This window comes from Medicago sativa, chromosome 4 (assembly GCF_051527215.1).
Source record: "Medicago sativa cultivar Bolivia chromosome 4, Bolivia_mono, whole genome shotgun sequence".
Taxonomy (NCBI): domain Eukaryota; kingdom Viridiplantae; phylum Streptophyta; class Magnoliopsida; order Fabales; family Fabaceae; genus Medicago; species Medicago sativa.
In genome coordinates, this window is record NC_140752.1 from 53,585,653 (window position 1) to 53,601,808 (window position 16,156).

The following is a 16,156-nucleotide window of genomic DNA, read 5'->3' on the forward strand; positions in this document are numbered from 1 at the left end:
CAATTTTTCACCCAAAACCCTGATTTTGATCTCCTTTGACCCAAATTCGTCCCCCAAATTTGTTATTAGTTAACATACATCAAAATGCAATCAAAACACTTACAAACATGGAATCATAACCTCATTTCACATCAAAATCATTATCAAATTCATTTTTCACCAAAAAAAAATCATATTTTCTCATTTTCATTCAAACTTCATAAACAACAACAACAATTCAAACCCCAACAACATACAAACATATAATCGTTTATCAAGTGAATTTAGATATGTTTCAACAATAATCACTTACAAATTCATGGTTTACACTTAATTGAGCAAAAATCATCAAAACAACTTATCACAAACATCAATTATGAACTTGAACACATTAACACATCAATTCTATGAAATTTAACTACCTATCTTGGAGTTACTTCTAGGAAAAGATGATGACCTTAGAATAGGGTTCATCAGCTCTTCTAAACCTTAGTCAAAATTTGGACTTCCTCCTCAGTATGATCTCCTCCACCCTAGGAGGCTCTTAAGAAAACCGAATAAGCTGAACTAACCAAATAAATCTCTTTGGCATCAAGACCAAGCCCGAAAATCCTCTACAAATGAGAGAGTGGCCTTGTTGATAACCGTGACGAAGTTAGCCCCAGCCTAGCTTTTAAACAAAGTTAATTAGTTTTTATTTTTATTTCCATAAGTTTATTAAGTTTGATTCATTTTATTCATAAATCAACAAGTTCAATAAGAATATTTTGAACTAATTAGATTTAAATTAGTTCGATTCATTATGGGTCATTGTATATGGTTTGGACTGAGCCAAGAGTCATTTCTTCATGTACACATTTTTATACCCTAAAAATCTCGCATATTCAACTCATTCTTATTTGATCTTCGAATTGTTTAGAGGTACACTACCCCCTCTAAAGAAAAAGGAAGGTATTGGTCGAAGTTCGCCGACTCAAAGCCATCACCATCACCACAATGTCGTTGATCTCTGGTCTTGGATCAATATACGATAGATTGTGAATGTATTAAAATATCAATATTTATTATTCTCTTTTTATTTTGTACTTACTTTACATAAGCTAAATTCTATAGATTTGATAGTCACAATATTAAAAAGAAATTGTGACCAAGCAAACAACACTCTATTTTTTTTCTTTCCTCAAAAAAAAAAAAAACTCTATTTTTTTTCTTTAAATATTGCCTCACCACCGTATACACGTGCATACAAAAAATTTCTTATCACCTTAGCTAAGATCAATGGCCAACCCAAACTCTCTTCCACTCTATGAAAAATATTGGTACAAACACAATTACAAAAGGGTAATAGATAGCTTGATTTTAATCCTCCTTTTGTTGTTGCTTGGTTACCGTGTTATGTATGTGAACAACTACTCTATTCCTTGGTTTATTGCTTTGAGTTGCGAAACATGGTTCACCTTATCTTGGATTTTCACCATCTCCACTCAATGGAGTCCAGCCTTTATCAAAACCAACCCTGACCGTCTCCTCCAAAGGTATTTGACTATTGATTTCTCTTTACTAACTGCAAATATACCTTCATAACAATTAATTTATCATCATCAACCTAATTAATAATTTATTTTCTTAGAAGTTTTGGTACTTATTCCCTCCGATAACTATTATAACAGAAAAAATAAAAAATTTATGTTTATTGAAAAGCGGATGTATTTAGTCTATAATATTGATCAGATACATCGGTTATTCAACGAATCTAAAAAGTAATTTTTAATTTATATTAGTGATCGGATGGAGTAATTAATTACAAGTACATACATATATAATTTTTACATTATGTTTTCATTCAAAAATGTTTTCAAATATTTACTCAAATGGCATATATTTGTCTTCGTGAGCTTACCTCAGTTGGTAGGTACAATGCATAACATATGCAAGGTTCGGGATTCGAACCCCGAACACAGGCTTTAAGTGTTATAATATAAAAACTAGACTTGAATGTACTTTTGATCCTCCTATTTTAGATGAAATAAAAACTAGACTTGAATGTACTTTTGATCCTCCTATTTTAGATGAAACATAATTTTAGTCTCTATTTTTAAATTCGAGTTTATGGTCCCTCAATTTCTCATATTTTTCCTATATTTTGTTCCCTATTTGGTCTTTTCACCCAAAAAGTAATTATTTTTTATCCCAAAAGTGGTATTTTTGCTCTAATTTTGATATTGAAGATAAAACACACAGAATTATAACCGTTGGGACCAAAAATTCCCACTTTAGGGTTTAAAAATCACAATTTTTTGGGTCAAAACACAGGTTAGGATCACAATTACAATAATGTGTGATAAAAATATATTTAAACCTAAAAACTATTAAGAACCAAACTATTATGGAATTTGAATTTTTTTTTTTTTTGCAAGAAATTGAAGTCATTGGGATATACACAAACATAATTGATGAGTGTGGTGTGCGTATGTGTTTATTTTTTTTATTTGTGTGGTGTGCGTATGTGTTTATTTTTTTGAGGGAGCGTATGTGTTTATATATATTCATGAACTAGATATATTTACTCAAAAAATAAAATGTACAATCAAAATCATATACCTAAAAATAAAAAATAAATTTAAATTCTGATTTACTTATTGATGAAATAATTTATAAACGAAAGTTTTTCTTTAAACTCATAGATAACTTTTTTAATAGTGATAGAAATATGGTGTTTTTTTTTTTTTTTTGTCAATTCAAGCAGTGTGCAAGAACTTCCAGCAGTGGATATATTTGTGACAACAGCAGATGATGAGCTAGAACCACCAATCATCACAATAAACACTGTTTTATCACTATTAGCACTTGATTACCCATCTCACAAGCTAGCTTGTTACGTTTCTGATGATGGTTGTTCTCCTCTAATCTTCTATGCTCTTCACAAAGCTTCAAAATTTGCAAAACAGTGGGTACCATTTTGTAAAAAGTACAAGGTACAAATTAGGGCACCGTTTAGATACTTTTGTGATGACAACGAGTGCACGACCAATGACCAAGAATTCAGACAAGAATGGTTACAGATGAAGGTACGTAAGAAGTTTTATTTTTTTATATAAGAAAGGTAAGTAACATGTTGTTACCAGTGATACTAATAATAATGCAATATTGATTCTGTTGACAAATTAAAGATTTGTCTGACCACAAAATGTCAAACGGTTTTTGTTTCTCCCTTGTTGACAGGATATGTATGAAAATCTTAGCCGTAAAATAGATGTGGACCCAAAATCTATCCCAAGCTTACTTGAAGGAGAGTTTGCAGTTTTCTCAAATACTAACCGGACAAATCATCCAGCCATAATCAAGGTACTGTTTGTGGTCCGGCTGTTAGGAACCACACACATTCGCGCATTTGAATTATCCGTAGTCGTTCGATCAAAATTAAATGATTTAGATTCAAGTTTGATATTTTAAATTATTAAATGAAAATAAAATTATATTTTCTTTATCTATTTGATTTTGATCGAACTTTCGCCAACGTTCCGAATTCATGAATATTTGATTCTATTAACAAGAGTGAATCCAATTTTTCCTAAAAAAAAAAAAAAAAAAGAGTGAATCCAATTTTGTTCACCAATATTGAAACAAACCCTTCGTTTTAAAATATCTTTTAGCTTTATGTTGTTACATTCAAATTAGAAATGTAATGATTTATGAAATTAATCTTGTTAACAATCGATATCTTTCATACAGTCGTAAACGCAAAAAGAAATATAATGATTTAAAAGTAGCTTACATGATGCTAATTAGATGGCATGGCACAATATCAAGATCTAATTAATTCCACATTGAAAAGTGAAAATAACGCATTAACGTTTGAAACATAAATATTATTTGCTAAAGTAACATTCATCATCAAAGTCTCCGTGAGTTTAGCTCAATTGACAAAGAAATTGTATAATATATGCAGAGGTTGTGATTCGACCCTTGGACACCCAACTTATTCTCCTTAAAAAGGAGAATTTCGAGCCACTTGGCTATATAACCAAAAAAAACATTCATCATGAAATTACTTTTATCAAGCAATATTATGATTTAACATACAATCTGAAAATAAGATTACTTGCAAAAATAACACTGGCGCTACTTGCAAAAACTTTGCACAGGAAAAATATTATTTTTGTTTCAAAATAGTTTACCTTAATTACCTGTCAAAAGAAAACATGTCTAACAAAACATATTAATGCTCACTTCCTGAATTTATAAGGTTATATGGGAGAACAAAGAAATGGCTGAAGATGGATTACCACATTTGATTTACATATCTAGAGAGAAGAGGCCAAAGCAACCACATCATTTCAAAGCCGGTGCCATGAATGTGTTGGTAAATTCTTTGAACTATGCTCACAATTACCAAAAACCCTAACATATTTTCAATTTGTATTTGAACTATGCTCTCATTAATTATGTTATTCAGACAAGAGTCTCTGGGTTGATTACCAATGCACCCTTCATGTTGAACGTGGATTGTGACATGTTTGTAAATAATCCAAATATTGTTATGCATGCCTTGTGCATTTTGCTTGACTCCAAGGGGCAAAAAGAAGTAGCTTTTGCTCAATGTCCCCAACAATTCTATGCTACACTCAAAGACGATCCTTTTGGAAATCAAATGGCAATTTTGTATAAGGTAAGTGTAATTTAATAATACGATACGAAGTCATAAAATAGTATTTAAACTTTGTCAATTACTATCTTAATTTGCATGTTTTATGAATAAGTTAGATCATTCATTACTTCATTAATTTTATGAATTCAATTTTTAACTAATGTAAACTACAGTACCTTGGAGCAGGATTAGCAGGACTCCAAGGAATGTTCTACGGAGGAACAAACTGCTTTCATAGAAGAAAAGTTATTTATGGTCTCTCTCCGGATGACGTAGAAAAGGGTACGTACATATATGTTACTAATTTAATTAGGGTTTTTCTATCATAACATGACTCTTTTTTGGTTACCCTAAACTCTCAAACGAATGTTGCAGGAAACAACTTATCTAAAGTGGAGTTAAAACAAAAATTTGGAGCTTCAAAGGAACTTATGAAATCAGTTAGTCATGCTTTGGAAGATAGGACTTATTCAGCTAGTGATATTGATGTTAACAAAGCTGTTGAGGAAGCTATCGAAGTTGCTTCTTATGGATATGAATACGGCACTGGCTGGGGTAAACAGGTTTGTCATACAAACTTGTATGAACGTGATAAACGCCTGTGTTTTGTTTTGTTTTGTTTGCTTGCTCGGTGCGACTTGCAGATGTAGCGGTTAATAAATTTTGGTTGTTTAAAAAAAAAAAAAAAAAAACTATCACAGGAAATTGAATTGATCTTGTTGGAATTTTAGGTGGGTTGGATGTATGGAACAATGACAGAAGATATACTAACTGGGCTGACGATACACAAAAAAGGTTGGAGATCAGAATTATGTACACCAGAACCAATAGCCTTCACAGGTTGTGCTCCAATTGATGGCCCCACCTGTATGGCTCAACATAAGAGATGGGCCACAGGAATGCTTGAGATCTTCTTTAGCAAACATTGTCCTATTTTTGCCGCCGTTTTTGGTAAACTTTCTTTTAGGCAATTCTTAGCTTATATGTGGATCATGAACTGGGGATTTGGTCCAGTTGCTCAAGTATGCTATGCTTGTCTCCTTTCATATTGCATCATTACCAACTCCTATTTCCTGCCAAAGGTGAGCATTGAAAAACACACATATACCATTTTTCCTTCGCTAACAGCAATATTATTAAAAACATTGAAAAATCAGTACTTCTATGTAGCACCGACACTTCATATTAAAAGTGTGTTCGACGTCACTAACACCAACATCACATTTAAACATGTGATTACATTCGATCATGTTTGTTTATTAAAGTAATATTGATGTCTATGTGTTGTTTGCATCATTATTGTGTTTAGTGTTCATGTATGTATGTCGGTTGCTTATAGCATCATTTTGTTAGAAATATTACATTAGAGCTTCCTATTGAAGAATCAAACATAGTTTCTATAATTCATTCATGTAAGTGTTATTTACACAAAAATCCTATGAAAATAATAAATGCAATGGGCTATGTGTAACTTTAAGATGATTATGTATATCAGTATAATGTTTCCTTTTATTATTATTGAATTTGTGGAAAATGTAGGGCTATATATAGATTTATGTTGACATAATAACACATAATTATGTTTTTTACTTTTTATTAATTCCAACTCTGCAGATCAATTTTACGTTAACATGTATTCAAATATACAAACATAGATTAACTTTTGTAATTTGTTCAATACAGGATTGGGGCATATATATTCCTACTGCAATAGTTGGGATTTACAAAGTATATACTCTATATGAATATTTGGCCTCAGGACTGTCAATTAAAGCATGGTGGAACAATCAAAGGATGTCGAGAATAACATCTATGAATGCTGGATTCTGTGGATTTATTACTGTTCTACTCAAATTGTTAGGAATATCTAACACTGTTTTTGACATAACATAGAAAGATCTTCCTCCCTCTAGGGATGATCGACATGATAAGAATGCCGGTAGATACACTTTCAACGAGTCGATAGTTTTCTTGCCAGGAACTACCATCTTATTGTTGCAATTGACAGCAATATTTATCAAGTTGTTTGGATCTCAGCCACCAAGTTTAAGTGGAAATTATGAGTGTGGATTGGCTGAAATGTTCATCAGTGTGTATCTGATCATATGTTACTGGTCATTTTTGAGAGGACTATTTGAAACGGGTAAATTTGGGATTCCTTTGTCTACAATATGCAAAGGAGCAACTTTGACATGTATTTATGTATGTCTAAGTAGAAGGACAATTTCTGGTTGATATATCTTGTCTAGAATATAGATGTCGTGATCATATGTGTCATAATATTTGTTTAGACATTTCCTTACAAATTGTAAATTATTTCATGCTAGTAAATTATTCAACAAGTGTTTTCTTACCAAAGTGTAGCACTTGTCCAAGACTGCAAGCACTGCACTTGTGGATTCTTGTTTGGGATGGGTTTCATTAAAAAAAATGCAGGTTATTCTTTTTTCAATCATGTTTAAATAAAAGGCTTATTAGGTTTAAGTGTTTCCTACTTATGCTTGATCAAGTGGGATAAATCCATTCTAATAGATCGTAATTAATCATTGATATGGATTGAGACGAGATAGATTTTGTTAAGCTGAAATCATTGACTCTTCATAAACAGCATCTAGTAATTGAAAGAATTAATCGATTAGATTACTATTTAATCAATTAAATCAAATGCCTAGTCGGTTAGTTTGAAAAGAAAAAAAATTAATTTTAATATTGTTCAATCAGAAACAGAAATAAGTTATTTGATTGGATTTGTGAATTTGCTTAGAAGTAGAATTTATTTGCATAATGGGGTGATACATCTTCAACAATATTTTAAATCTTTTGATGATTGCTTGGAGACATATTGTGGTGATCCTAACCTGTGTTACCTGAATTCTCAATGGTTTAAAAGGTTCCCTCGTCTATTGAATCTTAGAAGTTCATCTTACATAATCTTCATCTCGGTAGTTCTACAAACGGGTAGCCCTATCTCGTCTATCTTACCAAAGATGAAAGAAGAATAAAGTTACTATGATGATTTAAGCCCCCAACTTTACTACAGTTTCCCTAATTACCGTAATCGTTATCTTAGTTACTTCCTGATTTGGGTAGGTTTTCACCAATATTAGGTATGTCACTTCCTCAAGGACCGTTATCTCAAGAGCGGTTCACATTCAGAAGAAATAATTCACATAATAAAAATAAATTAAATAATCCAACAAATAAAATAGAGGTTCATCTTAGTTACTCATGTAACTAAAGACAAATCACAAAAGAAATAAAACATAGGAGAGACTCCTCCCTTGAAGATCTTAGTGATTGCTTTCCTCTTGAATCGATTCATACTGAATGAAAAATTATGAATGAGAGTTGTATTTATAGGCTTAAGAGCAAAAACCCATGACCATGGTGCATGGTGAATGCTCTGGGCGCATCGGTGCTATTTTTCTGCGCGTAAACGCTCGTTTCTTCGTCTTTTGGGTGTTTCCTTCCTTATAGGATGTCTTGGGACTTGGGAAAAGAATTCCTCCCCTAGTAATGTCTTCCGAGGTCTCTTAAATCTTCATTCATGGTCGTCCCAAGATATTCACAAGTCTTCAAGATGTTTTGCTATCCCGATTTGCATGATTTCTTCTTGAATTACTCACAACACCCTAGAATTGCTATGTTTTGGAACAAAAAAAAACTAGAATTACATGACTCAAATGAAAAACATTACGAAAAGTCCAAAAAACCCATAGACAATTGTTCTAATACTCCTTTATTTTGGATTAAAACTAAATAAAAATGACTGAAAATATGCTAAGAATAACGTAAGAAGACCTATCATCAGATACTAAAGAAGAATTTATAATACTTTAATTTATGAATGAAAACGGTATGATCATCATTTGATATGATCAATTTGCAAATGATAAAGTGAATGAATTCTAAATATATGTTTTAAGGAGGTTGAGGTATTAAAAGTAAAACTAAGAGGGGAGTTCTAAGAATTACATTATCACAAGTCATGTTACTTGTTTGACACATAGAACAGAAATCAAATCAAAACTAAATTTGAGAAACTTCTAGCTAAACTCAGTATTGTAATATTGGTATAGAAAATAAGTAAATTTAATTGATATCAAGATATTGAATAAACTAGATTGTCTACCCGTGCTATCACACGGGTCATATACATTAAAAAAAATGTATTTATATGTAATATTATTATCTATCTATTATATACAGCTACAAACTTGGACAATAAGTAACAAAGATGATTTGATCTATTTCATATTGTAAACATATGGGGTGCAAAATTAAATACAAACAAAACGATAATATACATTAAAAAAGTGATTTGGATCAATTAGTGGCATTTCATGAATCTCGTGAAAATATTAATATTCATAAGCAGAAGAGTGTAACCTGAAAATTGAAATAATGAAGATATTAATTAGACAATGACCATTAAAAATATTCACAAAAATGTCCATTAAACATGCCTTACGGTTCGATAAAAAAACACAAAAGAGCACTTCCTCGAAGATTACAGACAAATTATCTAGTACTTAGAAACAACTCCAATGGAGCTACACCCGTATACTGAGGTCCACCAGTCACATTGACTTCACTTTATAATACATGACACATACACTCAAGAGAGGCTAAAAATCTATTTTGGCAAGAGCTTTTCTATACTAAAAGTAAAAGCTTCAATACATCAGAATCACACCATCAATCTCTTTAGGATATCAAGCATCTACATCAGTGATGAAATAAATAGTAGCTTGCTAGAGTTGAATAATTTTCTATTCCATGAACTCCAAGTTTCTTGCCTATCTTTTTCATGATGCTTAAGTAGTACAACTCCAAGATACAACTTCATTCAATCACCAACACATACATTTGTCCACAGCCAAGTCAATTCAAAATTCCTACATAGTTCTGAACTAATGCAATAAACAACAGAGTTGCATCTCATGAATACTGCAAAACACACTTTGTGCAGAAAAATTACAGCAGGAATCAATAGGGTCAACAACACTTTAAATCCTTAACACCAAAGATTAAAGAATAACCACCATCACCATATCACTCCAAGTTGCATCAAAATTAATTGACAACAACTCTAGTATATTTTTCGTAACATAAAACAAAATAATATGTGAACACAAATGGAATCAACTCCACATTAGTACAATAGATTAAACTCATATTCATTATGTCTTAGTCAACAAATGTGTTACTCGCGTATCAAATGTGCATCATGCTTTCTGTAGTAATTATTAAGCTTGCCTAAAAGAAGAAACATCAAATTCAAAGTACAATAACACACCAATATACAAGCTAGAATCAGGGAATAGATAGGGCTTTCAATTTCAAGTTGTTGATGCAATGTAAATAATAAATAATACCATGAATATGAATGAATAATAAGCATGTAAATGGTACCTCAAATAGAAGTTAATTTCTTGAATGCAAGATTGTTCTGCAACAAAGAAAGAAGTATCACATACAAACTTTTATTTGAATGCAAATAGTAGAGATACATGATGCTTACTTCATATAAGTTGAAAGTTAAACTTGTCGATGCTTGTAAACAAATGTTATAACTATGAGATTTGGAATGATTATCAATATTGAGCAACTGAATTTGGCCTTTTAAAACCAAATGATTCTCGTATAAATATTTAAAGCATATAAAGAGTTAGCAACATTATTCTCAATAGTGTAAAAGATTACCTTCTAATGTTTACCCCATCATTTAATGAGTTAGCAATATTATTCTCTATAGCATAAAAGACTTGCTATCAACACCAAGCTATGTAGCCACTTGTTAGATTTATCGTAAACAAAGGTTCATATATCAAAAAAGATCTAACTCTCATTTATTTAAAGTGCCCGTACTATAAATAAATGAAAGCAAGCATAAAGGACAAGAAACCCAATTCAATAAAATTATAGATAATCCATGAAGAGAATGAATATAAAAATTTGATGTAAATCATTCTAGTTGATATATTAACAATATCTCAAATACAAATTTAAAATACCAAATCATTCCTTTGAAGCAACTAACATAGAGTAATAATTTCTTCTCTTATACACTCAACACCAAGCAGCAACCAAAAGAAACCTACAAAACAAACACAACAAAAAAACCCTTACAATGTTAATAACATAAAGCAAAATTGTGTTAAAGTTGGAGGGTAATATAGAAGGTTGATTTAGAATATCTCAAAAGAAAAAATTTGTAGATAGTAAATATGTGTAAAAAGTTAAAGAGGGAAAGAGGAGTAATGTTATAATCTAGTCTAGTCATTTTTGCAATTAAAAAGTCAGGACCAATAACTTCAACTAATATAATATACATGAACAAATAAGTAGATAAAACTACACTAAAAGGTATAGTGATCAAGTGTCATCTGAGTTGATCAAGTTACCATCAATTTAGGATCCAACATCAATATCCTAACACATAGCAAGATCTCTTGAAATCCACACATCCAACATAGTCCACTCCTATTGCTGCAAGGATGGAAGGAAGTAAAGCAGAATTGTATGATTAGCAATAACCAATGCATAAGATAGGCTTAGAATATAGCTCATATAGACATAAAAATAGCCATTTCAACTACAAACACAATAGTAATATTATATATATATATATATATATATATATATATATATATATATTTAATTGGTCCTCCACCTTAATAAACTAATTAAGTGAAACGCGTCTATTCTCATTCGGTTGTTGCATCAAGAAAAAATCATCACATGTGGCAGCAACAAAATCAGTGCAAAAAAGTATATCAACTCCCACAATAATCATGTACTTGCTGCAAGGATGGAAGGAAATAAATAGATTATGAATAACAAAAATTGTAATTGTTTAATATTCTCCCAAGGCCGGTCCCAAGCCCGGGTAAAATGGAGAGGGTTGTGTTAGGCCTCGACAGCCAACGTAAAACTTTGTCGAATCTCTATGACATGGACCAAATACGAAATAGTGTGAATGCTAGGTCGTTGCCCGGAAGCAACGCGCTGTATGGCTCGAGTACAGTGTCAAATGAGCAAGGGCCGCTGCATCGCCGCCTGGATGTAGTGAAAAATAAGCAAGGGTTCCCACATCTTCGTGAACGGGTGCGGGTAAAGAAGCTAGTTCATGAGAGTATGATTCGTTTTGGAACTTGGAATATAGGTACTCTTACGGGTAAATCTATGGAAGTAGTAGACACTATGACTAGGAGGAGGATTAACTTTATGTGCCTACAAGAAACTAAGTGGGTGGGGAAAAAGGCGAGAGAATTAGATAGTTCAGGATTTAAGCTTTGGTACACGGGTGAAGTTAGATCGAGAAATGGGGTAGGCATCATTGTGGATAAGGAGTGGAAGAAAGATATTGTGGATGTTAAAAGGATAGGAGATCGGATTATAGCCTTAAAGTGTGTAGTGGAACAAGACACCTTTAACGTAATTAGCGCTTATGCACCTCAGGTAGGACTAGAAGAACACCTTAAAGTAAAGTTTTTGGAGGAGCTAGAAGGATTAATTCAGGATATTCCATTAGGAGAAAAGATTTTTCTAGGAGGGGATTTGAATGGGCATGTAGGGAGGGTTTCGAGAGGTTTCGAGGGCGTGCATGGGGGGTATGGTCTCGGGGAGGTAAATGCGGAGGGAAATTCCATCTTAGATTTTTCATCGGCTTTTGATCTTACAATAGCAAATACGTGTTTTAGGAAAAGAGAGGAGCATCTCATCACTTACAAGAGTGGGGCCTCTTGTTCTCAGACCGATTTCTTTCTCATTAGGAAAACAGACAGGAAGATCTGTTTAGACTGTAAAGTCATACCGGGAGAGGGCTTAACTACCCAACATAGAGTAATGGTGATGGATGTAAGGGTTAAGAGGAGGGCAAAGAGAAGAGCCCGTAGCGGGGCTCCGCGAATCAAGTGGTGGCATTTAAAGGGTGACAAACAAAGGATATTCCAACACAAGATATTAGAGGGAGGTTTCAGGCAACCACATGGAAGCGCTAATGATATGTGGGAGAGGATGGCTCATGAGATTAAGAAGGTGGCAAAAGAGACATTGGGAGAATCTAGAGGTTTTGGACCTAGGGGTAAAGAATCTTGGTGGTGGAATGACAGTGTTCAGAGTAAAGTTCGGATCAAGAGAGATTGTTTTAGAGATTGGTCTAAGTGTAAAAATGCCGAAACTTGGGATAAATATAAGATAGCTAGGAAAGAGGCTAAGAAGGCGGTGAGCGAAGCGAGAACTCAAGCATTTGAAGGATTATACCAATCTTTAGGTACCAAGGAGGGGGAGAAATCTATATACAAGCTTGCGAAGGGACGAGAACGAAAGACAAGAGACCTGGACCAAGTGAAGTGTATTAAGGATGAAGAGGGTATAGTTTTGGTGCAAGAGAGAGATATTAAGGATAGATGGAAGAAGTATTTCCACAACTTATTTAATGAAGGATATGAGATCTTACCAGACTCTAACAGGTTAGACATCAGAGAGGAGGACCGAAACTATAACTATTATCGCCGGATTCAGGAGCACGAGGTGAAAGAAGCGTTGAAAAGGATGAGTAATGGCAAGGCAGTTGGGCCGGACAACATACCTATTGAAGTGTGGAAAAGTCTTGGCGATAGAGGAATTGGGTGGCTCACAAAACTTTTCAACGAGATTATGAGGACGAAGAAAATGCCGGACGAGTGGAGAAGAAGTACCTTAATTCCAATCTATAAGAACAAGGGGGATATACAAGATTGCGCGAATTATAGGGGAATTAAGCTAATGAGTCATACCATGAAGTTATGGGAAAGGGTAATTGAGCGAAGACTAAGAAAAGAGACTCACGTTACGGATAACCAATTTGGTTTTATGCCTGGGAGGTCGACTATGGAAGCGATCTACTTACTTCGACGCGTGATGGAGCGATATCGGACGGATAAAAAAGACTTGCACTTAGTTTTCATTGATTTGGAGAAGGCGTATGATAGAGTACCTAGAGAGATTTTGTGGAAAGCCCTGGAGAAGAAAGGGGTGAGGATTGCCTATATTAGAGCTATCCAGGATATGTATGAGGGGGCTTCGACTAGTGTGAGGACGCAGGATGGGGATACCGGAGATTTTCCCATAACAATAGGACTGCACCAAGGGTCAACCCTAAGTCCTTATCTTTTTACTTTAGTTTTGGATGTACTGACGGAACACATCCAAGAGTTAGCACCGAGATGTATGCTTTTTGCAGATGATGTAGTCTTGCTTGGTGAGTTGAGGGAGGAGTTAAACGGGAGGCTAGAGACTTGGAGGCAAGCCTTAGAAGCGTACGGTTTCCGCCTGAGTAGAAACAAGACGGAATATATGGAATGTAACTTCAGTAAAAGGAGAAGTGGGTCTACCTTAGAGGTGAAAGTTGGAGATCATATCATACCCCAAGTTACACGGTTTAGATATCTTGGGTCCGTAGTACAAAATGACGGAGAAATAGAAGCTGATGTACATCATCGTATTCAAGCTGGGTGGTTGAAATGGAGAAGAGCCTCAGGTGTTTTGTGCGATAAGAAAGTACCACTTAAGCTGAAAGGAAAGTTCTATCGGACAGCAGTCAGACCGGCAATGTTGTATGGTACGGAGTGTTGGGCGATTAAGAGCCAACACGAGAGTAAAGTAAGCGTAGCGGAGATGAGGATGTTGCGTTGGATGAGTGGTAAGACTAGACATGATAGGATTAGGAATGACATCATTAGAGAGAGAGTGGGGGTAGCACCTATAGTAGAAAAGTTGGTAGAAAATAGGCTTAGATGGTTTGGACATGTAGAGAGAAGGCCCGTAGACGCCGTGGTAAGAAGAGTAGATCAAATGGCGGAGAGTCAGGTTAAAAGAGGTAGAGGAAAACCTAAGAAAACTATTAGAGAAACCATTAGAAAAGATTTAGAGGTCAATGAGTTGGATCCAAATATGGTCTTTGATAGAACATTATGGCGGCATTTGATCCATGTAGCCGACCCCACTTAGTGGGATAAGGCGTTGTTGTTGTTGTTGTTGTTGTTGTTTAATATTCTCCCTGATAGGGAAGGAATTCATGTTAGTGGCTCCAAAATCAAATTTCCTTCAGTGAGGTTACACTATCGAATTCTAGATACTACTAAAAAAAACACAGATGAGGTAGCAGTAGAGTGATAAAATGTACACTATCAAATTTCACTATGGATAAAATCGTGGAATGAAGTCACACATGTATAGCTCTGCACCCAATTATGACATTTTAGTTTGCAGCAACAAAGAGGAATCTATCAAGAATAGAAATAAATCTACAACCAAGATCAAATAAGTATAAATCAACAAAAAAAAATGACAAAATCTCCAAACAAAAAGGGAAGAATGAAGTCACGCACCGATGTGGAGAGAAGAAAGAGTTGAACAGAGAAATTGAAATTATGACCCAAAATTCATTAAATTTCTAAATTATGACCCATCACAGATTATCAAAATATAATAATCTAAATAAAAAAAAATCAATTTTGTCATTTCCAAGCTAAAACAATAAAACCCAATAGACAAAATAAGCCATAAATTAAAAGCCTAAATAGAGAAGAAAAGTGCAGAGAAAAGAACAATACCGGGAAAAGCTTAGGAGCCATGTGGCTAATACGGAATAGGAGGAGGAGTAGGGGGGAGGGGTCGAATGTAGGAGTTTGGTTCATGGAGGAGTTTGGTTCTTGAGAGGGAAATCAGGAGTGAGAGAGAAGAAGGACTGGAATTGGAATGATGTTAGAGAGAGAAAATATGGAATATGAGTATGAGAATAAGTCATGTACAGTTCATTGGAAATATAACAAAGTTAAATGTTACCCATCAAAAAGTCAACATTGAGCGGTGTGTTATTAATAAGGCTTTGGAAACCAACAACTCACTTTAGTTGAGAAATGTTCATAGGAAATGATAGCAATTAAATAAGTGTGAGTTGTTGTATGCCACAAATTGTGTGGGGATTAGTTTTGATCCATCTAACGTCCAGAATGAATTGGCGCCTAAAACATTAGGGTTATGAGTGGTAGTTGCAATGTTAACAAGGGTTAGAAATTAAAGATAATGTGAGAGGCCAATACATGTACTTTGAAAATCTATAAATATGTTAGTAAATTTAATTTGTAAAATCTAGTCTAATTTAATTTAAGACTTTCTAAGAGTGCAGCAGTTTGCAATATATATAAAGGAATCCTATGAAAAGAGTAATATTTGTGATTTCATAAAATAAACTTTCATATGTAATCACTCTTTGGTATAATATATGAGGAAAACATAAATATTTCTTGATATCCTCATTCCATTTACTGAGAATATATAAACCAAATGAAAACTAGTCAATTCACTAAAATTTGCTAAAAATGTTGTATAAACAAACTCTTCCAAAACAGCCATTGATGAAATAGGAATCTAAATGAAGAAGAAGTACATAATATCGTTTATTTAAAAACTACTTGCCAAAGAAGATTATTACTTAAAAATATATTACACAATGGTAAACACATATAACAATAAAATAAG

The 16,156-nt window shown here is 33.5% G+C and overlaps 1 protein-coding gene and 1 long non-coding RNA gene across 3 annotated transcripts; one reads left to right on the top strand and one right to left on the bottom strand.

The window, feature by feature from the left end:
- Positions 1-1,222: 1,222 nt before the first annotated feature.
- Positions 1,223-6,985, top strand: LOC146929824 (cellulose synthase-like protein H1). The gene is made up of 9 exons (XM_085701552.1): positions 1,223-1,514; positions 2,726-3,047; positions 3,202-3,324; positions 4,226-4,342; positions 4,436-4,648; positions 4,801-4,909; positions 5,003-5,190; positions 5,359-5,709; positions 6,311-6,985. Exons 1-9 carry the CDS (start codon positions 1,258-1,260, stop codon positions 6,518-6,520), a joined length of 1,890 nt encoding a protein of 629 aa, XP_085557678.1. The 5' UTR covers positions 1,223-1,257; the 3' UTR covers positions 6,521-6,985.
- Positions 6,986-9,023: 2,038 nt separating this feature from the next.
- Positions 9,024-15,462, bottom strand: LOC146929825 (uncharacterized). 2 transcript variants are annotated; one of them, XR_015006167.1, is made up of 5 exons: positions 15,229-15,454; positions 14,799-15,108; positions 11,304-11,433; positions 11,035-11,119; positions 9,024-10,727 (listed from the first exon to the last, which is right to left on the bottom strand). It is a non-coding gene; the product is annotated as an uncharacterized LOC146929825 (long non-coding RNA). The 2 variants fall into 2 exon arrangements; XR_015006166.1 differs by lacking the exons at positions 11,304-11,433; positions 14,799-15,108 and having other exon boundaries at positions 15,229-15,462.
- Between the last annotated feature and the right edge of the window lie 694 nt (positions 15,463-16,156).